A 27,368-nucleotide genomic window follows, 5' to 3' on the forward strand; every position below is an offset into this window, starting at 1 on the left:
ACTACTTTTCTTTTTTCACCTGTAGCAACTTTGCTGCTTTCTTCGGAGGCATAGTAAGGGGCTAAAACACCCGTATGCCGCTCAGCATGGCAACCTAGCGTACGCACTCCCGCATTACCGGCGTTCGAACTCCGATTTTTTGACCGAACAGCGAAGCAAGAATTTCTCGAAATTTTTGGTTTAAAGAAATGAACATAAACAATTTCCTTTTTAGAGCTGTTGAATTTTGTCGAGTGGAGTTTCTCGCTTCCGTTTGCGCACGTGGCTTTGAATTCGCTGCTCTCTGACGTCTAGAATTGAAGACCGTTGGGAACTTCAACATATATAGCAGCCACCGTCGGCTCATTGTCCAATGTCCTGTTTCTGTGCAGGAACTGTCCCACTCGCAGATCAAGCAGGACATGGTCCGGCTCCACCAGACTTTGACCACGCTGGAGGCCAAACGCGAGAGCTTGGAGGCGGAAGACAGGAGCTTGGGCACGCCTCAGGAGGAGCGAGAGACCCTCCTCAAACAAGTAAGTTCATTCTTTCTTTGAAATCCATCGGGGACGGGAGAACATGGTGGTCAGGGGCCCGGGTCTGGAGACCGCTCCCGTTTTTCTCTTTTGCATTTTGTTTTGAAATAGATTATGTTCATCAAATAAGTTCTGAAACACTAAGAATTAAAGCAAAATGATATTGGGTTCCTGTTTTAAGCTCTTAATTTGATATTTAGTTCTGGAGTATTTCTGTTGTATTACTATGGTAGTATTTTTGTAACATATCTAGTATTTCTGTAATTGTTGTAGTATTTTATAGTAGTTTTTCTATTGTATTACAATAGTAGTATTTCTGTAGTAGTATTTTGTAGCGTTTCTTTACTATTTTCATAGTGTTACTGCAGTTGTATTTTTGTAGTATGTCTATACTATGTTTGTAGTATTACTAGAATGGTATTTCTCTAGTTGTATTTTGTAGCGTTTATCTATTATGTTTGTAGTATTACCGCGGTTGTATTTTTGTAATATGTCTATACTATGTTTGTAGTATTACTATAATAGTATTTCTGTAGTTGTATTTTTTTAGCATTTATCTATTATGTTTGTAGTATTACTGCGCTTGTATTTTTGTAGTATTACAATAGTAGTATTACTGTAGTAGTATTTTGTAGCGTTTCTCTACTATTTTCATAGTGTTACTGCAGTTGTATTTTTGTAGTATGTCTATACTATGTTTGTAGTATTACTAGAATGGTATTTATCTAGTTGTATTTTGTAGCGTTTATCTATTATGTTTGTAGTATTACCGCGGTTGTATTTTTGTAGTATTACAATAGTAGTATTTTGTAGCGTTTCTCTACTATTTTCATAGTATTACTGCAGTTGTATTTTTGTAGTATGTCTATACTATGTTTGTAGTATTACTAGAATGGTATTTCTCTAGTTGTATTTTGTAGCGTTTATCTATTATGTTTGTAGTATTACCGCGGTTGTATTTTTGTAATATGTCTATACTATGTTTGTAGTATGACTATAATAGTATTTCTGTAGTTTCTGTAGTATTTTTGTATTATTGGATTTCCATAATAGTATTTTGTAGCGCATCAGTGCAATCAAAACAAAATATGTCAGGTCCCTATCTTGAAGCATTAAGTTTGATATTTGGTTTCGGACTAATTTCTGTAGTAGACAGACAAAGGGGAAATGAGACATCACCGGCAGCAAACAAAAACCTGTTTTATTAGCAGTACTTACTTTAATATTATGTAAAAGGATTCATGACATTTGATCTTTTTTTTTTTTTTGAGTGCGCCAAATTTAAAAGCCTAACTGGTTGCATGTAGCCCAAACCTGAAAAAATGGCAGGATCGAAAAGCAAAAATGTATTCTCACCTCGTGGTTTTGTTTTTCAGGTCAAGGAGGACAATCAGGAGATCGCCAGCATGGACAGACAGTACGTGTCCATGCTTAAAGCCCCGGTGTATAATATTTGAGCACTAGATGGCGCTGTGTCGTCTGGTGATCGTGCCACATAACACGGCGTGGCGGCATGATGCCAGACAAACGTAGCGCCGACCGAAGTGTGGATTCAAAATTTCTCAAACTAGAATTATAGTTCACGTATAGTATTCAAATCAATGGTTTTCATTTTATTGAATGAAATTTTTTAGGCAGTAAATATAACACACGGTCCTTTTTGTATTTTTTGCTGACGCGGTTCTGATTTTCTGAATGTGATTTTATAGGCTGGCGGAGATCAGGGAGAAAAGCGGCCAAATTTCGGAGGAGATCCGTCGACAGGAGCAGGATTCCGAGGAAGCGCAAGGTGGGAACGCCGACCCGTGCAAAATACGATATCATGGAGAATGCACTCAACTCGAGTATTTTTGTTTCAAAGGGGAGGTCCAGCAGAAGTACAAGGAGCTGAAGAGGAAAGAGGAAGACATTGACAGTAAGGAAATATTCTACAAACATAGTATTGTCATCTCTTGCTACTTTGCGCTATCGTGCAATGCGGAATGAAAATAGTCATTGAACAACGCTGTACACTCTCACCTGCTCCCTTCTTTTCAAGCGATTCCACTTGAATACAATTGAATGTTTTCAGAGCTTAGCTATAATTGTATAATGTACTTTGTTTACTGCATGATATACACAAGTACAAGTTTTAAGTTTTATTCATATTTCGGGAGACAGCCTCCGGCAGAATAATCACTTTCAAATTACTCGATACTCTACCGCGTTAGCATCCATGAGTGCTTCCGCAAACTATGCATTGCGTGTGACGTATTTCCTTTTTTGTATAAAGAGTCGTGTCGGGTTGGCGGCACCGTTTCGTGAATTTTTGCATATTCTAGGGGTGACGATGAGCAGTCACCATAAAAAATGGTAGTACTTCATCCATCTTGTGTCGTATTTTACTGCAAGGGTCGCCAAGGTGATGCCCGTGGAAAACGGATAACACGTTAAGAACACGTGGGTAAGCCTGTGGATTGAATCTGGCCATGTACAAACCCTCAGCAGTGATTTACATGGCATATGAATTGGCATTAGATTTGATCTCATGATCACCTTCTTTTTATTCACAGTACCAGAGAAAAATGTTAGAGAATGAAGAAAACAAAGTCCTGAAAGATATAAATCAATGAGGGAAACAACTCTTTGGTGTATCTGATGATGAATCAGCCTTTGGAGGACATTCAATACAATTTATGTTGGTATTGTTTTCATAGTTTGGTGGGTTGGTCGTAGGGGCCCCATTTTCTGCGGTGTGTCTTGGGCAAGTACAGCCTGGTGGCGCTCATTTTTGATATATGAATTTCATCGTATTCAATCGTGTTTTTCACTTACGACGCTTATTGAAAACTGAAACTAAGTGTTATACAGAGCTGAAATCAAAAACGCTCTGAGTCGATGGACGCAAAAAGACTTTTTCATTATTTACACACTGTCCCTTTATGTCCGAGGCAAGCAGGGGGATTTCTGAGGCACTGCGGCCTCAAATTCCCAAACGCTTTGAGCCAAAGTCATTGAATGTGCCTCACGTTTCTTCACTCACTGTCCCTTTAAGTTCTGACTAAACCTGGCTGTTTGCAAGAGTTCTGCAGGCAGAAATAAAAAAAACAAAAACACTTTGAGTCAGAAACAAAATCTTATTCCGGTTTTTAATTGAATAAAAATCGGGGTGTGCAGTAGCCTAGATGGTAGTGTGCCCGCTTTGAGACTGGGAGGTCGCTGGTTCGTGCTTCGGCCGAGACATACCTAATTGGTATAATGGCGGCGCCCTCTGTTGGCTGCGGCTGCATCGACTCGCTACAACGGGTCAGGTGTATCGACATTTCGTTCTGTGTACATTGTTACAAAGAATGACAATACAAAGGAAATTATTATTATTATTATTATTCTCGAACGGAAACCGTAAGTATGTGACGAGAAGCATGCACTGTACCTCTTCTGTTCAGGATACCTGGAGGGCTTCGAGGAGTTCAAATCTCAGGAGCAGAACAAAATCAAAGTTACGCAGGAGAACATCGTCTCCCTTTTGGAACACACCAGCCAGGTGAGTGGAAAAAAGGAACCTCCTGGAGCGCCTCCCGCTCACATTCGGGTTTTTACAGAACATGTCGCAGCTCCGGCGCGTGGACGCCATTTCGGCCCGGGAACTGAGGAACATGCAGGACATGTTGGTCTGCAAGGAGACGGAAGTATCGCAGTCCACCAGCACCGCCGAGGGACTGAGCGTAGGTCGGTGACGTGACTGAAAAGTCCTTATTCCCCGAAATAGGAACTAGAGGGAGACCGATTATCGGCAACCGTATTTGGCAATTTGATGGGTATCGGCATTTCTATTCATCCGACGGGCCGATTGATTATATTTAAAACTGGCTTATTGAGGCTCAGACGCAACCTGTCATTCCCTTTCTCCTGTCTTCTGTTTCGCACTCCTTCTACCCACCTTCTGGTTGGATAAACGACCAGGGGGCGGCGCAATTGAAGCAGCAAGAAGGAGGTTAGAGAGGAGTTAACAACTGCGGTTCTGCTAACTCCTGTCTGTGAATCAATACTGATGATAAAATTGAGGTTTTAAAAAGTCGGTGGTAGAAAAGCGTGTGTGTCATAAAGAGATGGCGTAAAAAGTGTAAATGTTCAGGTAGAGATGGATATATTAGCTTTTATCATAACACTGGTTGGTCAATCAAGTGTGTTGTGTTTCTGATTGAGAGCGTAAAAAGCTCGCTTAATTGGAAGGCTGAGTGATGAGCTGTTACCAGAACATTAGATTGTCAATCAGGAGTGCCTACACTTTACAATTTGCGAGCTCCGTTAAAATTTCGAAGTGACGTTGCTCGTATTGAGTGCTGCGCTCGTTCACTTTGCGAATCAGTGGTGGGGTTATGGCAGAAGCGGCGGCTGATTTTGTTAAGCGCAACACTCATCGGGGCGATCGGTGCCGTGGCCTGTCGGCACATCCGTTCATGGCGGCCATAAAACCGGGAAAGTATGAAAAATCACATCTGCACAAATGCCGACTGTGCAAGATGAAATCCGGGTTCTGCTGCTTTCTTGGGATTATTCATGCTGCTACGTCTGTTTTTTGGTCTGCTAAACTTGTTATCGTTTGGTTGTCTCCTGCTACAACGATGCTCGTCCGCTTCCTTGTTTAGGGGTAATGCATTTTGGGAAATGTAGTGTTAACGGCCAACCATATTCTTGCGCTTGATATTTCTTCATAATAGAGCCGAATGAATGTTTAAACGGATGCATCGATTATCTATCTTATATCTATAGGGATTCCTTCATTTATATTTGTATTCATTAACACTTGATTATTTATATGTATTATAAAATACAATTCAAATCATCTCTGTACATGTTTATAACCCAACTATCAAACGTGGTTGGTTGGATCCCATAACTACACGGGTGGTAGGGGCACCGTTTCTGTGGTGGTGCCCGGCCCTCTCTAGTCTAACGTATGTTTCCACCCGGTCTCGAACGTGCGAACCACTGCACTGCGGAAACACGTGGATAAAGAAATAAATAATCCGACCCATTGGAAACGTTTTTTAAGTCGTTAACATTGACATTTTAGTGTAAAAAAATAAATAATTTAGGAGCTATTTAAGTTTTTATGTACCTTTCATACGAGTTGCTGGTTTAGGGTTTTTTGGTTGAAGTGAAATATGACTTTAAAGGGTTTCAGAGACTTATACGATTCTGTTTGCAAATATTTTCTTTTTTTTTTTATTATTAAAAATGTAATACACCCGTGTTTAAGCTTTTGCAGCGAATGAATACGGGCTCCGAATATCGGTGATGGGCCTCTCCTTAATATTCAGGGATCAGAATTTTCCGCGGATTTCCGCTGTTTTTGAACCCCAAAGGCATTCCGACTTTTTCACTTTTTCTCTTGCGTAGCAAACAAATTCAAAATCCGACTGTCTCACTCTTTCCTTTATTGCTCTGGCGCACCCTGGCGGCCGTTAGAAAAATAGAATGGGGGGGCTCCGCCCTGCTTTTTTCCTGGACCCTGGCTATTTCAGCTGAAAATGAAAATCTCCATTCTGATCCCTGAATATTACCGAACCCATATCGGTTGATCCCTAACAAGACACCGGGAGCCCTCATTCTCTAAAATAACGCGGCCTTTCTGTACACTCGGTCAGAATCTCAGCGGCTGCAGCAAGACCTGGAGAAAGTGCAGCTGCTCGAAGGCAAGATCACGGAAGAGCTGAGTACGCTGAAGGAGAACGTGGAGAAGATGGAGTCGGAGCTGCTCACCTACAAGGACTTGGAAACGCTGCGGGTGACGGCGGAACAGAGGAAGGAGGTAACGGCTCGCGCCATCTAATTGATGTTATTCGTATCCGCCATTGTTTCTATTTCTTTTTAAGCCGGTGGTATTCGACTGGTCTGACTTCAGGACCCCACATCCTGACCTCATGACGAGCTGCAAATCCAATTGAAGGAAATAAAAAATAGACCGGGTTCGAACAGGTGCTCGAATCCTCGAAAATGCGAGTATTTTAAGGTTTTCGAGCATAGCAAAATGCTTGAATTTAGGCTGAAATGCTTGAAACTGTTGCCATGTTTTCGACGGCCTGACTATAGACCCTTCAATAAATGAAGACTTTAAAAAAATAAAATAAAGTGGAAATCTCAAAACGATGACAGTGGCTTGTCATCATAAAGCGTCACTGCCCCCTATTGGCCCCGTCCAAGAGGACAGCTCTATTTAGAAAACCAGCTTTTTTTGGCTCTGTTCAGTGGAAAGAGCTAGCTCTTTTTGCTCCCAAACGGCTTCTTGATGTTTTTGTTTTTTTAATGACGTATTATCAATAATAATAAAAATGATTGCACCAAATTATTTAGTCGCGAGTTATTTATACATAGATAAATTTGAATTAGTTACAGATCTATAAAGACGTTTTTGATCACAAAACAATTGGACCAATTTAGACACAGACCCTTGAAAAAACGTAAAAAAAATCTAAATGAAAATAAGTCAAATAAAAAGCAAAAGATCAGATAGAAAAACTGTAGCAACCCATATCATAAAAGTCCAAATTTAGCTTATTTTCTGCTTTTTATACATATAGTACTTTTTCTTTTTTGTCTTTTGTACTGAATTCAATTATAACCCAACACCTATGGAGCCGTAGCCGAGCTGTGTTTGCATTGTTGAAGAATGGCAGAATTCACGTCAGTTTATAGCAGCCCATTCACACAAAAGGTGTGCCAGCAGCAAGACAGCGACTTTATTTTAGTCAGCAACAAAAGAACATTCTTTTCAACTATATGTCAGTTATGAGCAAAGACTTACAAATAAAATGGCAACATGTTTTAAAACGATGATGTCGTTGTGCAGAGACTTCAGGAAGAGCGGGTCACACTTATTCAACGGCGAGATTCCTTTCAGCAACTTTTGGAGGAAATGAGCCAAAAATATGAAGCGCTCAAGACACAGTTGGACGAAAATGAGACACACGCACAGGTTTGTATGTTTGTTTATTTCTTGAGATCTCAACCCCGAGCACGGGTTTAGCTCAAAATGTCAATCGTTACATTTGGTTTCAGGCCAGGCTTCTTTATTGCCGACCAATTTTATCTACCGGTCGTCGTTCTTTGTTTTTTTCTATTCCTTTGTGGTGGATTCGCGCAATGGATTCTATCCCACTCGATGGGTCTGTGTGCTAAGTGCGGATCCTCAAAGAAAAAGAAACAAAGAACAATGATGGGTGGATTCTTTAGGGGGAAAAAAAAACTGTCAGGAGGACAAGCCCTCTTTTGCCCCTGACTCCTCACAAATAAAAATGAAAATATGTGTTTACTTTGGGCTATGTCACTCAAATCCAGTTGAAAAAATTATTTCTAGCAATTTTTTTTTCCAATCTTTAACGATCACATTGTCGTTATTAAGGTTTTCTTAATTGTGGATCGTGACAGTGTTAGGATTTTTACTACAAGTTCTAGAAAAATAAAACATCGATTCAAGATTAACAAATGTTTTACGACTCCCCAACTTTTCAGTTGTTGTAAAATTAAAATAATTAAAGAGAGAAACGGCATGTTGAAAGATTTCAAGTCTAACATGTTGAATTGTATAGTTCTTAACCACAAACCACAATTCTGACAACCCATGATCTGAAACCTGTGTCAAGAAAATGATTAATTGGAATAATGGTATCAATCTACTTCCCTGTACAGCATCATGTGCAGAAAATGACCGTATAAAGAAATTACGACTATGGATAAATGCTACAGTTACTCGGCTGATCGCTGCAAGAAAGGAAAGACGCTGAACTGAATGTCTTTTGATGGCACAGATATAATAGTCACCTTTGTGTGCCCTTTCGAGCTAAGGTCTGACCTAAAAAAAATCCCAGACCGACCAATGAACTTGATCTGAGGTACCGAGCTTGATTTTTTTTTTGTGAGGAGGAAGTGTGATTTTGGTTGTCTTGTGAAAAAAATCTCTTTGCAACCCCTCCCCTGTCGCATCTGTGTCCGACGGTGTCGACAAACACAGTTGGCTAAACGTGCCGAGCGGATAATTAAAAAAATCAGCGAGAAAGAAGCATGAGCACACTTAACGATTGACATTTAATGACCGGACCTGAAAAATGTGGGCAGGCCGGTTAAAAAACACTGTCTGTTGTCTTCGTAGTTGGTGAATCTGGAGAGGAAGTGGCAACATTTGGAGCAGAACAATTTTGCCATGAAAGAATGTATCCTTCCTTATGGCTACGCGAACAGATCTCGCCATTTCACAAGTTTTCCTTGACGGCGGCGACAGTCATGGCTTCCAAATGCCAGGAGAGCGACTTCCAGTCGGTGGCTCAAAACGTTTACAGACGCGTGGCCGAGTACAACGACGGTCTCAAGGAAGCGCTGCAGAGCGTCAGGAGCTGAGTACACGCCGCTTTTTCCCTTTATTTCCATTGGACGATCTGTAGTTACTAAAGTTGTTTGAATGTAATCGGTCATATAGAAATAGTATAGTTCACGGGTTGACACAAAAACAAAAAATAATTGCTTTAGACAAATTCAAGATGTGTTTATTGCGTTCACTAAAATGAAAACAGTTTGCATCAAATCCAAATTTTGCTCTAGAAACGGGCTCGTATCAAAGTACTGTAAACGCTTTGCAAATGAACACATTGAAATCGACGCCGAATTTGAGTCAAAGCCCCCCCTCATGCCTGCCATAGATTTACACAAACGCATTACTTTTAAATAGGGTAAACAGCTTCGGTGCCCGTTAGACCTGTTTGGGAATTGTCGTGTGTTTCTATGAAGAATATGTGTTTTATATACTAGGTCGAACCATTTGTACTAGGTCAGCTATGCGCGCGTTATGCCTTAATAGATTAAATTAAAGTGAATATCCATTACTCTGTGAGATATATGTACTTTTGACAATAGGAATGGGGTGAATAACTTTGTAGGGTTTAAAAGAATGTACCTTTTTGTGTTATTATGTAACAAAAAAAGTAGTTCCCTCCTTGAAAATAGTTGGTAACCAATGGTTTAATCTGATTGTTAAGTAATGCATTTGTGCACAGAGCTCACGGTGAAGGAAAATCACTTCCCGGAAGCGGTGTAGGACGTACGACAAAACGGACATGCATAGTTCTTCGTTGCAACGGCAAGCAGCTCGAACACAACCTAGTGGTGACATGACGCAGCGCAGGAGATTTAGAATGAGATATAGAAAACAGTTAAAAACGAAAGCTAACAGTGGTTTTAGTAGGACCTCCGCTCCATACAATTTGTTTTTTCCCGGATGATTTAAAAGTGCACAGAATCGCTTTCTTAACTTCACAGTGACCTATTGGTGTATCACTCAATACAGGTCATATAATCTTCTAACAAACCATCTCATTGTAATTTGATTTATAGTTATTACATCTTCAAATCATGAAATAGGTTGCTGGAAACTGTAATTCAAACAATAGATTCCATAAAATTTTGTTCATTTGTTAGCATTAATGATTTAAAGTTGTGAGCGGTTGATATTCTCTGTGCCAGTATTTTAGCCACTTGACACTAAAAGTGGCAGTAAAGTAATCCATTTTTCCCCTGAGCACAATTCATGAATGCCACACCGCACGTCTATAATAATCCCCCCCCCCCCTTTAGTGCACATTAAAATACAAAGAAACGCAATAAAAAAATTCAAAAGCAGCAATTAACTTGAAATTCCCCCAATCCTGTTGAGCTTCCTCAAACATGGCCTACATTCAAAAAGACAATGCTTCACGTGGGAGTATCTAAAAGGGGAAACGAATAAAATCTGCCTATGAACAATGTCGACGACAAAGCATAAATATTCTTTCGTTTTCCGTCAAAACTAAATCGAATTTCTACCAGTCATAATAAGTTAATGGTGTTCCTGGCCTCAGTGCAAAATGATCCAAGGGGAACCGTAAGCGGAGAAACGCCTTCATGTGCACCCGACGTGAAATGATTTGACGTTGAAAGAGGTTTAGGCACAAATACTTGGTTTCCGTTTACCGGCCGTCGGGGGTCTCTATCTCAATCGGCCTCGTCCGGCGTCTCCCCAGCATGTGAAGTTGCATACTTTAACCGGAAGCCACCTGAAACAGACTTCATGTCATTTTGTTGCATAGTCCTGTCTCTTTTTCAGACTATAAGAAATCCTTAAAACCCCCAGATAGACCAGGAAATTACAAGTGCTTCTTAAATACCTCAAAAAGTCATTTTCTGTAACTTCAAACTTAGCCTAAGAAATGTTTAATATGGAATGCAATTAAAACCAGCAGCTCTCTAAAGCCTATTACAGTAAATCTATATTTAAACTGAAATCAATGTGCATAATGGGTGAGAGAGAGAATAAATCTGTTGTTGAGTGTGCCTGAATGGCAACTACTAGATCCCAGAGCCAAGGCCCAATAGTTACAATCAGCGCAGAAATGGTCTCGTTGTATATATTGGTGCAACGATTAATCGAATGAAAAATGTCATTGACTAGTCACAAAACACTGTATGCAACAGGAATTGAACCTGGGTTGTGGCACAACAGTGAGAGCAGAGTGCTGAACCAAACCACTACAATATAGATGACACCAAAAAAGGCGTACGGTTGTATCTTGCTAATACATTTTACTCAGGGTGCCACAAGTGAACGATAGAGAACGGAGAAAACAGTCACCCAGAATGATATAAATAACTGCAAAAAGCATGATGAATCTGGCCATCGTTCACTTGTGGCACCCTGAGTAAAATGTATTAGCAAAATACAACCATACGCCTTTTTGTATGTCATCTATATTGAAGTAGTTAGGTTTCAACACTCGCTGCCGTGCCGCGAGCCAGGTTCAATTCCTGTTGCATACAGTGTTTTGAGACTTGTCAATGACATTTTTCAACTGATGAATCCTTGCACCGATATATACAACAAGACATATTCCGCGGCGATTGTGACGATTAGGCCTTGGCTCTGGCATCTAGACGTTAGCATTCAGGCACACTCGACATCACGGCATGTTTAGCTTCATCCAACAAATATATATGTGTTTTTCTATATATTGTTAGGGTCTCAAACTCTTAGGAGGGATAGAATAAGAAAACCAAGGTTTATGTTAGTCACACATCCTTTGCCAAAACCAACCCCAACTATAATGTAAAAAACACGCATAGTAGCTCTGATACGAGAGTCTTGATTTTCAAAATAAAATGCACCCCGCCAAAAATGTTATTATATATTATTAATATATTATGTCACTACAGTATCATAATCTCAATTGTTTCTCTATAATTTGAAACGAAGCAAATGGCTGTGCAGCCTACAATGAAGTCGTTGTCACTCGCATAGTCTGTTTTAAAGGCGCTTTGAAATTTGAAATAATGTTAATACATTAGCAGTAGAATACCCTTAGACTTTATACATAACAGTTAACTTCATGGTTAGAGCATTAAGCTGTTTTAACTCAAAAACACTTGATAGTTTAAATGGTAACCATAAAACATGCACTATACAAACATGTATTTTTTTTAATGCTTGTAGTTGGAGAAAGTTGCATTTATTTGACATAATAGGAGCTTTCAACATATGTTATTAACAGGTCAATTACTGGAAGGAGGGTTAGACTCGGGCGGAAAAATCAGTTTCCCAGAATGTCACAATGAAATCACTGGTCAGCTATATTCACAACCTGTCTGCAGAATATGTAGCTGTGCTTGGAGACACACCATGTTGGACTTTGTGTTATGCATTATAAATGAAAGTGGACTTTTCTTTTCCAAAAAAGGCAAACGAATAAAGAAATCCTTCAGCCCTGTATTTTATTTTATACCTGTCTGTTTGCATTGCAAGAGGGTTTCAAAAGGTGTGGTCATAAAGAAGTTGCTGTTTATCCTTTGCACATTATAATTCCCCTTTTAGCTTGTTAAATACCATCAAATTCAGATTATAAGATGCCGCTTATGCAACGATGTGGCTGATGACACATGAACAATTTCCTACCAGCAGCAAAGGTAAGAGTTTATGTACCATTATAGAAGTGGCTGCTAAGATCAATTTTAGTTTAAGGGAAAGATGAGTTATGTTAAAATTCCAACTTATTTGCTGTAGAAATTTTTGTTATATTGGAATTTGCAACACATATTCAGTTTCTTTATGCAGAAATAAATAGCTTCAAATATCTGTTATTAGCCCTGAAAATCTATTCCTACAAATTATCGTTTTGGAATGCACCTTATCCATGCACTCTAGTGGACAGCCCTCGAATGAGAATTTGAGTTGAAACAAATACCAATAATCCCCGCAAAAGAAAACCACTACTTTAATGCTGTGCCAATCTGCAAGATTCAAGGCCCGATTTGGAACATTATCGTGTCTGTTTTGATAAAGACAGCGATGTTTATCGGCAAATCGCACGGAGCCACTCGCAAATGATTCCAGGATTTGCAGCCAACATTTTTACACAATACGATTGATGTATTTCCACGCAGTTTTATGTTCATTACAGTAGTTACAAGTATTGTAGCCAACTTCGACTTCCCAGCAGAAGTATCTCACACCCCTAAACGTAAGCGCGCACTCGTTTTGAGTTTCAACAGAACTTGTGTCACGATTTTAGTTCAGTGAACGTGTTTCTACAAGAATATTGACGGCCGCGACTAAAAGCAAAAAAGATATTCGCGTGCAGGGTAAGATTCTGCAAAGAGTGGAGCTACGTTCGCTCAAATGATCGATTTGAGATTTGATGGCACCCTGAATATATCATATTAGCATACGAAAGGAGTAGGTTGTTAGTTAGCATTGCTAATGCTATCCTCTGTTTCTGACAAGATGAGCCATCTCATTTGACGGCTGCACAATATTGAGTGGATAGGTTAGCCCTTTTGGTGTACCGCTTTTAACCACGGAGAGTCACGCGTACGTCCAGATAACGCAGTAGGTATAAATCAAGCGTCTTACCTTGCTGAGCGGCGTCGACGGAAGGCTGGTTGCAATCCTGAGCGTAGTGTCCGCCCAGGCCGCAGTTGGAGCAAGAGACGGCGCCGTTCTTCTTATTGAGTCCTCCCCCCGCCGCGGCAGGCGCTTGCAGCACCCCCAAGGGGTTGGGGTAAACCTGTTGGTAGACGCAGTGGAAGGAGGCGCCGGGCAGGTTGTAGCTAGCGCCCGCCGCCACCGCTTGCGTGCTCAGCACATCGGCGTGACTTTGAGGATGCGAGTGGAGGGGGCCGTAGGGGGCGGCCTGGTAGAAGGGGGGCAAGGTGGGGGCGGCCCCGTTCACCTGGTGCGGCGCTTGGCCCTGGGTGAGGTAGCTGTTGATGCGCAGGCTCGTCAGTTGCAGTAGCGGCGGGGGGACGCTGAAAACTTGTCTCACTGCCGCCATCTGGTGGTTGGGGAAGAAGAGCGGCGCTTGGCAGCCGCCGGCACGCCCGCCGCAGTTGTTGTGGCAGCCGCAGGTGCCGCAGCCCATCGGGGGAGGCGGCGGCCGGGGGGCCGCTTGCTGCTGCGGGACGGGACTTTCGCAAGACGCGCCGGCGTTGCTGAAGGAGATGCCGTCGGCGAGGGCCGCGTTGTGGGCGAGCGCCGGGCTGGGACCGGGGCCCGGGACGTGAGCGGGTACGGCGGGAGGGAGTCCGGTGCCCGACGGGGTCCCGCCGAAGGGAGGCGGTAACGCCGAGGGTAATGTCAAACCGGGGTGCTTGGCGTGAGAATTTAAAGAATTGGCGTCCTGGCAAGGCGGCGGCGCGGGATACATGGCGAGGCAGGAAGACGGGGAGGCCACGGGAGTCTCTGAGGAGCCATTGGAAGTACAGGAAGTGTTACAGGTATATTGGACAAGCATTACGCAGATACAGTGGTATCTCTTTGTACAAGCGCCTCTTAACACAACAATTTCAGTATGCAGGGTTTGAACAGGTGCCTGAAATTCTTGAAAATGCCCAAACTTTACAGAAACATGGCTCACATCTAGCATCCCAGACGCTACCCAGAGCTACCCGGCTTCAGCGCTGTTAGACAAAGACACAAAAGCCTGCGGGAAGTGGAGAGGAGGCGGACTCGCTATCTACGTGAACACGAGGCGGTGTAACCCCAGGCACAAAGATTTCCACAGGGACTTTTGGCCTAGCGTGTGATGTCATCCACTCCGCTGTTGCTAAACTACAACACAGCACCCCGAGGCCATCCTGTTCATTTGTTGATAAACAACAAAAGGATACTGCTGGAAGTGTAAATTTTCCTACAGGGATGAATAAAATATCTATCTTAATGTTGTGTTTTCAAGGATTTGGGGCAAAATCCGCTTTAAAAACAATGCCAACACTGCACTCCAGTGGCTTCACTTTGCCATTGCATTTATTTCCTTGTATTTTGTATAGCAGTAACCTATGAAACGTCATCGTCCAACAGGACAGCACACTATGAAATAAGTGCAAGGATTACTTATGGACAATCATTAAGGTAGCATTTCCCAGCAGGGAATTGTAATGGAACAAACTTCCTGCAACTGAAAATGTAGGCTACATTTCGTACAATTTGAACTATAAACTGCAAACTTTTCCCAATCTTTTCAACCTGTGGCTAATTTATTCATCATGTGATATCAATGTGTCAAAGACCAAGTTTAATGCAACTTTGCACTTTGTGTATGAATAAAACTACCTTATGGTGGAAAAGGTATCACTCAAAAGGGGAGGGGAGGGCTAACGACCGTATTGGGGGAACAACAGAAGTCATGTGGCCAAACCAATGGATTAGTCGAAGAACTGTCCAACAAATTTGAAATGTCTACTCATCTTTGGGCATTATTGTGTGTTTTGGAATAAATATATAATTCTACAGATTGTCCTTTTCGCGGAGATTCAAAAGTTAAAACGGCCCGGGGATATCATGGTGAGTTACCTCGGCTTTATAGTTTTCGGGTATCTCGTTTCGGACCGATGGTAATGTTTCTCCGATGAGTTGATTTTTGTTGTTTGTTGCTTTTTCCTTGAAAAATGTACTGGGTTCGACTACAGGTGCTCTATAGTCCAAATTGGACAGTATTGTCATTTTCCCTTTCATCTTTGACAGTCCTTAAAAAGTGCTGGATTTTGGCCAAGAAAAGGGTCTCCAAACACGAGCATTAAACAATAACTGACCTGAAAGATTTCAAGCACCCGTACGAACGCGAAGTTTTGAGGACGAGGGATTACCTTTAAGCGGCAAAGCGGTTTTAAACCTCTGGACGGGAGGCTGGAATCCCAAGGCCGTCACTGCGAACGCGGGCGCGCCGTCCCTTTTGTCCGCTTCTCCCGGGCGAGGCGGCACGGGACCCGCGGGTGGCATCGGGAGAAGATCGCGGCCGGGAAGGGAAGGCTCGCAAGCGCCGTTGGGGAGCGCGTCCGGGAGCGGCGGGAAATGGACTTCTTTCGGCGCGCCGGGGCCCGCCACTCGGAAGGAGTCGTCGGAGGGGCTGTCGCTATCTGGCAAAATCAAGTAGGCACATCCGGTCAGACCACGTTTACGACGGCGGCCATTTTATCCCTCCGTACCTTTGTTGGGATCGTCCTCGCTATCCAGACTGGCGGCTCCTCGACGCTGAGGACCGGACGGAGAACTGGAACTTTCCGACGAGGTTTCGCCAAAGTCGTCGGGACCGGAGCCCGCCACCAAACCTGCAGGGTATCATTTCACCGCAAAATTCAGCAATGATACTTTAGAGACCCCTCGCGATCAGTTATTGCCGGTTCACTCCTTTTCAGATTTTTTAATGAATTGATTTGTTCTTTGCAATCATTGATATCATCTCTGCTCATGTCCTCCGATTTCATTTTAATTTGGTCTCATGACAATAAAACCATTCCTTCAACTGCTATTTCGTGTTATTATTTGTAGATCAAAAATAGTTTTTATCACTGTAGCATACTCTTAATGACTAATGATGTATTCTGGAAGTAAGGGCTTCTGGTCCTCAGTAACCATGACAACCAAATTATCTCTGTATCCTCGCTTCTTTGCAGTGAGCAACACAACTACCGTATTGTCCTAACTATAGACGCACCTAAAAACCCCAAATTGTCCGGAAAGCGCTCCTTCAAATCCAATGTGCCTTACATACCGGAAAATGTGGCGGATTACATTAAAAATCAGAGGTCGAAAGATAATCTAACTAGCCCATAATCAGGAATTTGTCTAATATCTGTATTGGCATTTATATTTATTTGGCAGGCAACTAGTTAGGCTCAGATGCAGCCCAGCCTCTCTCTCTCCTGTCTCAATCACTACCCACCATGTGCCTCTTTTATGCATCATTAATCTGTTTTTTTCGCCAATTTTTGAATGTAAAGGTTTTGCATTTCCATAGCGCTTTTCAAGTCAACGAAGACCTCCCCAAGCGCTTTACACACTAACTAACCAAGAGCAGCGTCAGCAATGCAAGCCAACTACCTACTTAACTACAAACCCTGTAAAAAATAAATGCAACGAAGGCGGGAAACCTTAAATGTATTTAGAACTAATGACGACAGAAAGACTCACCTTTCCTCTGAGGCAAATAAGTCGGTGGCAGTTTACCGTTGGGCAGGAACGAAGATCCCTTTTCTGCCACTCTGCAAACAAATAGGAGAGAATCAGGGAGACATCCAAACAAACGCAAGTTATCAGAAACGTACCTATCTGCATGCTGGACTCTGCTTTTGGTTTGGCTTCTTTTCTCCGTTTCCTGAAACGACAAGTTTGACTATGTTCAACTCTTCCTAAACGGGGTCCCCCAGGATTTTTCTATCCAAATGTAAGACTCTACGAGATCTTTTTAAAACCACATCCAATGAAATTCAAGACCAATCTCGCGTCTGTTATGGCATAAAGACGTGACGGACCCGAGCCAGGCCTGGATTAAGGGTGGCACTGGGGCGGTTGGAACCACGACAGCGCGGAGGTCGGGTACGGAATGACCCGAATAAAGGATACTCGCGCACCGCTGCCGTTGGGAGGACGGGACAGACTACGGGGAGCAGCACAGAATGTGACTCACCTGGAGGTGACACGTTGGAACCGAAACCTGGTCAGCCTGACCCCTAAAGCTCCCCCCATGCACCCGATCCTCTTAGGGTCCAGGCGATAACTGTGTGGGAGCCAACTGGAACTGTCCTGGGTGGCAGAGGGGCACGCCTCCCCGACAGGTTCAGGACGTCAGCCGGGCGACCCCGTGACGGAGGTCTGTGCCCAACTGCTCAAGATGATAACAAAGGGTACGGGCAACCCCCACTCATTCCCTGGTACACCCAGAACCCATTTATATTGAAATCTACAGTTTCCCATCCCCAAGTTCCTCCAACAGCAACTTCAGAGACTGTGTAAAGCTCCAACATAATGCTGCATTCACGAAAACGCGGAAATCTCGAATTTCCGACCGACACGTTGCATTCATCGGTGGGAGATGGATAAAGTCGGAGAAAATGAAAACTATTTTCTCTACTTTTGTGAGTGTCCTAATGATACAGTTATTAGGAAAGACTTAAAAAATGAGAGTTCAATTTAAGACCTTCATAATTTGCGGTCGGGCAGCAATGCGGCGCAGTGGTTAGCGCGTGTGCGGCAAAGTTCTGAGGTCATGAGATCGAACCTTCCTGTGTGGAGTTTGTATGTTCTCCCCGTGCTTGCGTGGGTTTCCTCCGGGCACTCCGGTTTCCTCCCACATTCCAAAAACATGCATTTCAGGTGGATTGGTCGGTCTAAATTGTCCCTAGGTGTGTATGGGTGAGTGAGTTGTCTCTCTGTGTGTACTCTGATTGGCTGGCAAGCAGTTGAGGGTGTCCCCTGCCCTCTGCCAGAAGATAGCTGGGATGGGCTCCAGCACCCCCGCGACCCTACTGAGGATGAGCGGTGCAGATAATGGATGGATGGAGTTTAAGACGTTTATAATTTGGGGTCATCAAATGGAAGATGTTTTCAAGTTTTGAAGACCTTGGGGGAACCCTGATAAAAACTTCTCGGCGCAAACATGAAAATTCTATCCGACCTGTTGAGGTTGAGGCCCGCTCCTCAGGTGGAATCCCCTCTTCCTCCTCTCCAGCTCGGCCACAAGGGGGCCCCGCCGACTTTCTCCCTGTGGCCCCTTGGCGCTAGACAGACTTTAGAAAGAGATGGAGTCTTGAGATGGTGTCTCATTTCTGTGGGAACGTGACTTCACACTCACCTTTGACTGGCGCTCTTGGCTCCGGGCCTTTTCTTGTGTCCCTGAACGAAGGACTCGTCGTCTAGAACAGAGTAGAACGCGTGAACTCGGATTTTGTGCGAAGGGGCCGGGTGACCAGCTCTCACCTTCGTCCTGACTGGAGCCATCGGAAGCATCGCCTTGGAAGGTTTTCCCGGGCTGACCTTTGCCTACGACCAGAAAAAAAATGCGCAGATACAATCAATAAAATTCATTATTAAAATGAAATGCTACTGCACCATTTATAAATAAATCAACTCTCTTAACATAAAACCAAATTACATAACAATAACGTTAAACTCAATATGCCAATTTATTTATTGCAACCTTAAGAGTTATTCTTATGACATGTGCCTTCGTATATATGAAAACAAGATTTAATGATGTTTATGTTTAATGGAACACGTTATTTTTGCTCAAAATTTTTTTATGTCAGGCCCGATTGGACCGCAACAAACCACCAACGTGTTTTTCTTTCCTTGTCAAATTCAATTGTCCGTGAAAGGGACATTTGTGTATTTTTAGCACCTCCTAGTGGTAAAAACACGTCATGAAATGTATTGATTTGAATTAGCAAATGCTGGGTTCAACAATTAAGCCATCTTTCCATTAAATGTAAGAGAAATTTTTATTTCAAAACACTATTTTTGCACTCTAAAAACCCATCTTCTTTTTAATTCAGTTTAATTGAAGGAATTTAAGTACAATCATAAAATATTGTTAGACTATTTAATCAGTTTCATCCTCGATACAATTTTTATCTACCAAATAAAATCCCAAACATAATTATTAATTCATTCATCAGAGCATATTTGTGTGTGGTACTGATAAATGGCATTAAAGGGACAGTGTGTATTATTTCACACCTAATAGGTGTAAATATTGATTTAAATAAGCAAAAATATACAAACTATCATACAAATCATGCATTTTTAAAAAATAATTATTTTTTAATTTCTTTTACATAACATGAGGTGTTGGCTACCACCCCCATAATCCTAGTAATAGGCGGGGCAAAAAGTAAATGAGAAAAACAGTGCGGTTTCGTCAGAGTCTCCGTAGTTTCGTATTCCTCCTCGTGCTTTGTAGCACTCGTTTCTATTTCCACTACACGATACATGGACATCTAGTGGTCATTAATTCACAGTGTCCCTTTAAGATTGAAAGAGCGTCAACTTACAACGGCAATCCGAAGGCGTCGCGGAGTAACGCGAGTCACAATTGAAGAAGCTACAAACTTTCCTGGTTTGTCTGAAAACGCCAGGAGCCGCCAGGAACCTTTCCCTGAAATGAAAAACGTACAATCGATTGGATGACTTTCCTCTTCCTGGGTTTCACTTTTGCTCAAACAAAGAAAGACTTAAAGGGATTACAAAGACCCTTTTTGTTTTCAACAAGGCACAGAATGAATGGTGTACGTTCCTTTTTGCCTTTGTCACTGTTTAGGTGGGCAATAGTGGCTTTTCCCTTGTGTTTTTCACCGCATGTCTTGCAGTGTGTAGGGATAGCTCCCCCTTAGCATTGAGGCTGCCGAAAGCTTCCGGTTTTGTTTGGTCTATGTTAGCCCTTTAGCGGTCGGCTAGCTGGCTACCCTGCCATGTCCATTGCTTGTTTTTCCAGGTTCATGTTTGTTGGCTTATCTGTTTTGAGTTGTCGATTCCCTGGAACTCTGGCTGCTCACTGCATGTTTTCGGTCAGCCGGTGTCACGTTTTTCTGCCGATCAATTTCGGTTAGCCCCCTTTGGCAGCCGGCTTATTTTTGGCAGGGTTTGCGTTTATTGCTTTGGCCGTTAATCGTTGTCGGTTCCCTGGTAGCCCGTCTGTTTTTGGTCGGCCAGACGGACATTTTTCTGCCAATTTGTCCCAGTTAGCCTGCCGTGTCCATTTAGTTTATTACCGGCGAGATTAGGCCCACTGTGTTATTTTTTACCAGTTTTGGCTGCTCGACATTTTTTGTACCATTGCTGCACTTGTCTGCGAGGAAACACTTAGGCATTCTCCACAAAAACTACCAGAACTTGTCTTGAAATACTCCTAACCTATATGACTAACACACAAAGCCATGAAGCAATATGGTGACTGGCTAGCAGGGTGCCGGTGTTATTCTGATGATTTCACAGCTCTGGAATTGGAATATACCGATTAAATTGATATACATATATTATAAATTCTATATATATCTATGAGATTTTCTGCACATTTTCTCCAAACGTTGCCCGTTTTAGAATTCGGTCATGCCTTTAATTGCGATGCTAAAACGTACCTGAGGCTTCTCTCGCCCTCTCTGCTCTCGTAGTGGTGCCCCTGACTCAAAAGTCTCAGGAGGCTTTTTGCAAACGACTCAGTGCACTGATCCTTGGGAAGCTGCACAAAAAGTCACGTCAATGTAAATATGATCTTAGACAAATATAAGACCGTTACTGTTTGCTTTTTAACTCTTATACATTGTAGAAGTTTCTAGCAACATAATTGAAGGTCTGAAATGTCATCTTCTTATTCCCAATTTGCCTTTTGTGTTTTGTCTTCTATTGTTTTTGATTTGAATATGTTCTTCCTGAAAAGAACGAATTGAGGCTAAGCAGTTAAAAGCTTTTGCTGCAGCCTACTTACTCCTTTTGGGCACGTTTATGTATTATATGATTGTATTGTGCAGCTGTTTTTGTGTAAAAAGGTTTTATTTTCCATTTATTGTTTCGTGCCTCATTTTTTTCTTTGCTGTGCCCAAATACAAAAAAGGAACGCCCAGTTACACAAATGTTATGGAAAATTACCTACTGGTTTCAAACATTATATTTCCTATTTCATTATTTGTTTTGTCAATGCGTTTGAACATTTTTCCTGACTTCGATTGAATATATAATATTAAATAAAGAACAATACCAAAAAAATGAATGTCAAAAGAATCCTCGATATTGCAGGAAATAATTCTTAAAGTGATTGTGAAAATGATCCCTAGTAAGATAAATCCGATAAAGCATACCATCTTTTATGAACTATTGACTAAAGCTGCAAAACGAATAATTTAAAATGGCGCAAAACGGTCCCCACTCACACTAATATAATTCATAAAATGTGTGGGCAGATTTCTATATAGGAAATAATTCTAACATAATTGTTCTTGTTTCATATTAGTTTTGTTTTCTTTTTAAAATGTACTGTTTTTGTACAATAATAAAAATACCTTGCAATTAAAATCAGACAAAATGGTCATATTTTGATATAAAATATAGAACAAATCTGCCACACAGCTTGAAACGGAGCAAAAATATCTCCACTCACTGCAATAAATACCTTGTCTACAGATATTTTATTTGACTGGAAAATAAATTCACATAATCAACATTTCAATTTGTAATTTTTGAGAGTTAAAAAAATGGGGTAGGAGGGAATTCAGACGACTACCTTAAAAAGGAAATTTTCCAGTTCCAGATGCGTTTTGGTCACGTTACTACAAGAGGAGTCTGACCATTTCACCTGAAAGACAAGAGAAAGAAAAGCGGAGCGATGACGTTGAGGTCCCTCCTGACCGACCGGCAAACTGTCACCTGCCATTGACGTCAATCCTTCACTTTTACGGGGTTTTGAATCTCTCACCATTCAATTAGGCCTACGAGCGATACCCTCGTACTAAAATGACTCTAAAAAAACTCTAGTATTTTTTGCTGTGGTATTCAAACAATAAGGAACTTCGCCCCAACGTGTGGCCGAGTGAGATGAGGTCATCTTGGTTAGTGGTAGCATCAGTTTGACGTCACATCTAGATAATTTATTGTGATTTAGACACGTTTTTTTGCCGATAGTAATGCTTCCCGAGAAAGTTTGTGATAACAGGAAAGAAAAGAAGATAACAGTGCAAACAATGATCGAATTGAAGGAAATGACTGCCAAGTTTCAGAATACTTCATGAGTGTTTTCCATCGAACTGCTGCTAAAGGTACAGTAAATGCTTTAACATTGTTAATGATGTTCTGTCTTTATTATCTACGAATTAAAATAATCGCCTTTGTTTAGGTACATGTTTTATTACTATTTGGGTATATCCACTTTTATTACAATCTGTAAGAACGTATACAAATAAATAGCATTAGAGAGATAGATAGATAGAGCTAGAGATAGAGAGATAGATAGAGATAGATACTTTAGTCATCCCCGTAGGGAAATTCACACTTCCAGCAGTATCCTTGTGTTTAAACAATAATAAAGTAAAAGGAATATAATACAGAAATACCCAATGTAACGTGTTGATATATAGTATTTAAATAGTGTTACATAAATAGTGCTCACCTCACCATTACTTCGGATGGGAAAAATGATTTCGGTACTCTGTCAATTGTGTGGTCAAACGTCGATCTTGAACAGATAATAGTCAGGTGCTGAGGAATTACAGCAAGTCCACAACTTCATTTAAGAATGAATTCACAATTGAATTAAACCTGGAAGTAGATGTTTAAATAGAAATCATAATCCCTCCTGATTTTGTACTAAACAATATGAAATTTGGTGAGCACGTAAGAGAGGATTACTGTTGTTAAACAAGTCCAAGGCTCTTTATGTTTACAACTATCGTGAAAGGAACAGCGCATCCCACAAGTATACTAGGGACAGGCAAACCAGTTTCAAGGCGGTTGAATATAAACAGACCTCAGTCAATGTGTTTGGAAGGTGTCTTAGATAACAAAGAAAGCTTTGCAATTTGAAGGCAGACGGCGCGTCGTTGCCCCATTCCATACCTCGCTTTGAGTTGTCAATATTGTCGAGCTTTTCCGAGTTTCCTCACCTCAAAGTTGTATTCCTTGTCAATTCTGGTCATAGTGATGCACTTGAGCACAATAGCTTCTATATGCACCGCTGGAGGGGCGAAAAAATGACAATACTTAAGACTTATGTAGAGAAAGATGGGTTGAAATCCGCTAGACTGTCTCACCTCGCCTCTGTATGGCCCCCCGTCTGGAGCGTCGGCTCTGGCAAGGAGGAAGGGAGTCTGCGCATTCCCCCGAATTCACAGACGGCAGATAGTCACCCATCTGGCCTGTTAACTCCTGCCGTCCAAAAAACAACAACAATTATCAGAATGCGGAGGGTTTTCTCATGCATATGCTGTTAAACATGGGAAATAGCATCCCACCCTTATATCAAAAGCCCGTTCCCTCGGTCATGGTAAACCACATTTGTTCAGCACATGGTTTTCATTAGGAGCTCAGCATCTTTGGCACACGTGGCCCCATTTCGCTCGGAGACGAGGACACTGACCGGATAAAACGGGAGCTGTTGAAGAGCTGCTGTAGCCGGGAGCTCATCAAGTTATGCATAGATCTTCGCAGATTTTGAATGAAAAGGGTTTTGTCTTTATTGTCATTGTTTCGTGAATTGTGTTCTGTTTGACAGCAGACCGCGGGGACGGATTAGGGTGGGTGCGACTGTCTGTAGGCCCGACTGTGATAGGCTGGGGTATGCCATCAGTCAAACAGGTGGAGATGCGCAGTCAACGTCTCCGAATCATATCAAACTGGGAAGCACCGCAACCGCAAGCTTCTAGAGGCTTGTTACATTAAAAATAAATGTATCGAATAAATCGGTCTTTGAGGAAAATCAGAGGAGCGCAACGAAATAGAGATCTCCAGCAGGTTCTTCTAGAATTATTAGCAACTTGGCCGGCGTCTGGCAAGAGCAGTGCTGCTGGTCCGGCCGACCGCTTACGGTGAACCTAATAACTCCCCGAAGCCACTACTGCCAGGCCGGTATCTTGCCAAAGCCAGGTCCATTTACTATGAAATGTATGACCTGGAGCCGCAACTCAAGGGACAACGCTACATTCAGGATGGTTTTAACTCCATCATCGAGGACACCTGATGCTAGCATGCAGCTCCCCGGCAGCTCTCTAAATTGCTTTGTTACACAAAAAACAGCCCTCCAATTTCCTTATACTTTTGTATAATGAGAATAAAACCATTCATTCAACTGCAATTATGTGTTATTTGTTAATATTTTAAGATCTATAATTGTTATTTTGTTACAGTGGTACACTTTCAGTCGGTAATGACGTCTCGAGGTAAGTTTAACCCCTTTGGGGGCTGTTATGAAGGTGCGACGCTACTTGGCAAATTTTCCCTTTTCGCAGATGGTTCTGGTCTTCAGGGATATCTTTATTGGATTCCATTTTTCAGCAAATTATAAAAATGAGTCAGGCGCTTTCATTCTTTTCATTGTGATACCGGTCGTCTGCAACCTTTTCTGTGCCACAGAGCGATTACATGTCCGACTATATTCTCGCAGACTGGCCAAATAACAACTTTATTATTACCATTATTGTTTTGATTACTGAACTAATCATAATAAAAAGCCCAAATTTTATGCGTAATTACCACAAGAGATCTGGATGACATTGGAAAAGGCATTACAATTGATCTCAACACCACACTATTTTTTACTTATTGTACCACGTTTTACAACTTTGTTTTGGTTGAATTCTTTCCAATAAAGCTCCATAACAACTTTGGACAACATGGCACCGTGGGTAAAAAAATAGTGTGATGAGATCAAACCGATTGCCATTTACAATCCCAGTGGGCCAGTGGATAAGATGCTGTGCTCTCCCTGCCCTGATCCGGGTTTCGATTTCCAATACTGAGCGAATAAGGTCATATTTGTCAATCATTGCTTATGAATGCTTATATAGTTATGTAAATTGTCTCTATAATGGGCACCCGAGCTCTTAAGTTTGTTTGGGGCGGAAAAAAAATGTGTGCATACCTGAACAAATAACGGAGTAATCACACAAAAAAACGATAGCTTTATCATCTTCAAAAAAAAACAACACAAAGTAGTATTTCATTTGACTGATTACAATAGTACAAGAGCAACCAAGTCCAAAGTTCTTGCAAAAACTTGCATGGAGCCATTAAATGGCTGCATGCCATAAGTCATGTTTGTTTGTATGGTCCTTTGTCACAAAATGTCAGAAAATGCTGCAGCGAAGCTTTCACACGAGAAAGTTGGATCACGTTACCCCGAATGGAGCTGACCTGCAAGTTTAAGATGTTACTTTGAGGTTCTGTTGGTAACACACCGTTTTGCATGGACTTGCCTCCTCATATCTTTCTGATTAAATTGCAAAGTTCCTTTTTGGAGCCTTAGCTTAAAAAAATCATCTGCCCTCTGAGATACACCATTTGCAACCTCAGTGAGAGTGTTTAAAACGATACTTAAGACGCACTTATATTCCTTAGCTTGTGAGGCAATGAATCAGAGCAAGCACTAGTTTCACTTTTGCAGAAACGAAAGAGCTTCTGAGGGGAGAAATGAAAGCTACTCATGGCGAACACCTGTGACCAGGTGCCCTTGACTTCAGATCGTCAACCTTCCCAGTCCTGCATCATAGGAACCGGACCCCACTCAATTCATTCGGTTCAGAGTGTAACCTGACCCACCGGCATGAGTTGCAAAACTTAAGCTTGCTAGCCACAAGTTAGCATGTAGCTACCTTATAGCTAAAGTAGCAGCTGTCACTTCAGTGAAGATGAAAACGCAATGAAATTGAAAAACACCACGAGTATGATTTATGTAGGTGGACTTTTGTGTTTAAACTATTCGAAATAAACCTTAAGGGTGGTAAAAATCGTCACTTTAGGCAACATAACAAAAGTAAACAAGAGCTAGCTTAGCATGCTAGCCACAAGTTAGCATTCAGCTAGCTTATAGCTAAAGCAGCAGCTGTTACTTTACTGAAGATAAAAACGCAATAAAATTTAAAAACAAAACGAGTCTAATTTATAAATGTGGGCTTTTGTATTCAAACTAGACGAAACAAACTTTACATGGGATAAAAATCGTCGTTTTAGGCGACGTAACAAAAGTAAACAAGAGCTAGCTTAGCATGCTAGCGCGCTCCATAGCTTACCGTTACTTGTGCAATGGGACCGAGCGTTCGCCTTTCGTCTTTCCGGGCCAGCTCGATTTTGTCCAGCTGGGCCCGGAGCGTCTCCCGCTGGTGGAAGTGAAAAGCCGGGTGCAACGACGCCATACTAAATAGCAGCGCCAGTTGCTCCAAAGGTCCCGCGGAGCAAGTCTGGGGGTACTCGCACAGCGGAGACGGATCGACGTGGCTGAGGATGCGGTAGAGGATCCCGGCGCATTCCCGGCTGTCGGAACCCAGAAGGGAGAGACACACCAGCAGTTTAGACCGCACCACCGGGTCCATCAGGTCCGTTAAAAGTCCCAGCTCCTGCGGGCTGTTCGCGCGGAACTCGAAGTCCCGTAAAACGTGATAATCTCTCCGGGCCAGGTCCTCTAAGTAGGACCCCAGAAAGCGAAGCTCCAGCGGTTGACACATGTGAAGCAGTCCGCACATGAATTCCACCCTCTTGGCGGGGTTGAGATGGAGGCCGAACCATTCAAAGACGCCCTCCTTGTCCAGTCGGGTAGCGGGCGAGGGGTCCAGGCTGTCGGGTGCGGAGCTGGGAAGGTGTCGGCGCTCCCTGGGATGGAAGGCGTCTTCCTCCGCGGTCTCGTCGCCGCCTTCCTCCGCTGTTTTCGTCCGGACTTTCATTTTGAGCATCGTCGGTGCTTGGGGGACTCGGCTAAGAAGCTACATGGCGACGACGCTATAAGACTTCAGCAGTGAATCGCTTGTAATGTCGCTGCTGTTTGCTCGCCATTAGACGGGGCGGCTCCATGGTGGCTGAGCATTTCTTCTTCTACTACTTTATTTCCG

At 42.3% G+C, this 27,368-nt stretch overlaps 2 protein-coding genes across 2 annotated transcripts in view; one reads left to right on the forward strand and one right to left on the reverse strand.

The window, feature by feature from the left end:
- ift74 (intraflagellar transport 74) overlaps positions 1–12,285 on the forward strand; it is a 34,294-nt gene extending 22,009 nt beyond the window's left edge. Inside the window, exons 11-21 of the mRNA XM_088322775.1 lie at positions 372–515; positions 1,892–1,932; positions 2,225–2,304; positions 2,377–2,430; positions 3,941–4,038; positions 4,097–4,223; positions 6,146–6,309; positions 7,348–7,473; positions 8,647–8,707; positions 8,776–8,891; positions 12,068–12,285. Of these exons, the coding sequence (XP_088178901.1) occupies positions 372–515; positions 1,892–1,932; positions 2,225–2,304; positions 2,377–2,430; positions 3,941–4,038; positions 4,097–4,223; positions 6,146–6,309; positions 7,348–7,473; positions 8,647–8,707; positions 8,776–8,891 (1,011 nt within the window). The 3' untranslated portion in view covers positions 12,068–12,285. The remainder of the gene's footprint in view (positions 1–371; positions 516–1,891; positions 1,933–2,224; positions 2,305–2,376; positions 2,431–3,940; positions 4,039–4,096; positions 4,224–6,145; positions 6,310–7,347; positions 7,474–8,646; positions 8,708–8,775; positions 8,892–12,067) is intronic.
- Positions 7,352–27,335, reverse strand: zcchc2 (zinc finger, CCHC domain containing 2). The gene is made up of 15 exons (XM_088322774.1): positions 26,556–27,335; positions 23,583–23,697; positions 23,436–23,506; positions 22,061–22,132; positions 20,922–21,022; positions 19,839–19,942; positions 18,766–18,828; positions 18,641–18,701; positions 18,464–18,575; positions 17,115–17,164; positions 16,981–17,051; positions 15,996–16,118; positions 15,657–15,926; positions 13,426–14,253; positions 7,352–10,579 (listed from the first exon to the last, which is right to left on the reverse strand). Exons 1-15 carry the CDS (start codon positions 27,210–27,212, stop codon positions 10,518–10,520), a joined length of 2,760 nt encoding a protein of 919 aa, XP_088178900.1. The 5' UTR covers positions 27,213–27,335; the 3' UTR covers positions 7,352–10,517.
- Positions 27,336–27,368: the final 33 nt, after the last annotated feature.

Source organism: Urocampus carinirostris, chromosome 18 (assembly GCF_059441175.1).
Source record: "Urocampus carinirostris isolate Australia breed hairy pipefish chromosome 18, RoL_Ucar_1.0, whole genome shotgun sequence".
In the NCBI taxonomy this organism is placed as follows: Eukaryota; Metazoa; Chordata; class Actinopteri; order Syngnathiformes; family Syngnathidae; genus Urocampus; species Urocampus carinirostris.

Bases quoted from the DNA above. Each gene is read 5' to 3' on its own strand.
- zcchc2 (XM_088322774.1), bottom strand. From the start codon at position 27,212: ATGCTCAAAATGAAAGTCCGGACGAAAACAGCGGAGGAAGGCGGCGAC. The intron at 17,165-18,463 runs GTCGGATAGAAT...TTGTCGTTTCAG, and splicing joins GCGGGCCTCAACCTCAACAG to GAAACGGAGAAAAGAAGCCA. The intron at 16,119-16,980 runs GTGAGTCTTTCT...GATACCCTGCAG, and splicing joins TTATTTGCCTCAGAGGAAAG to GTTTGGTGGCGGGCTCCGGT.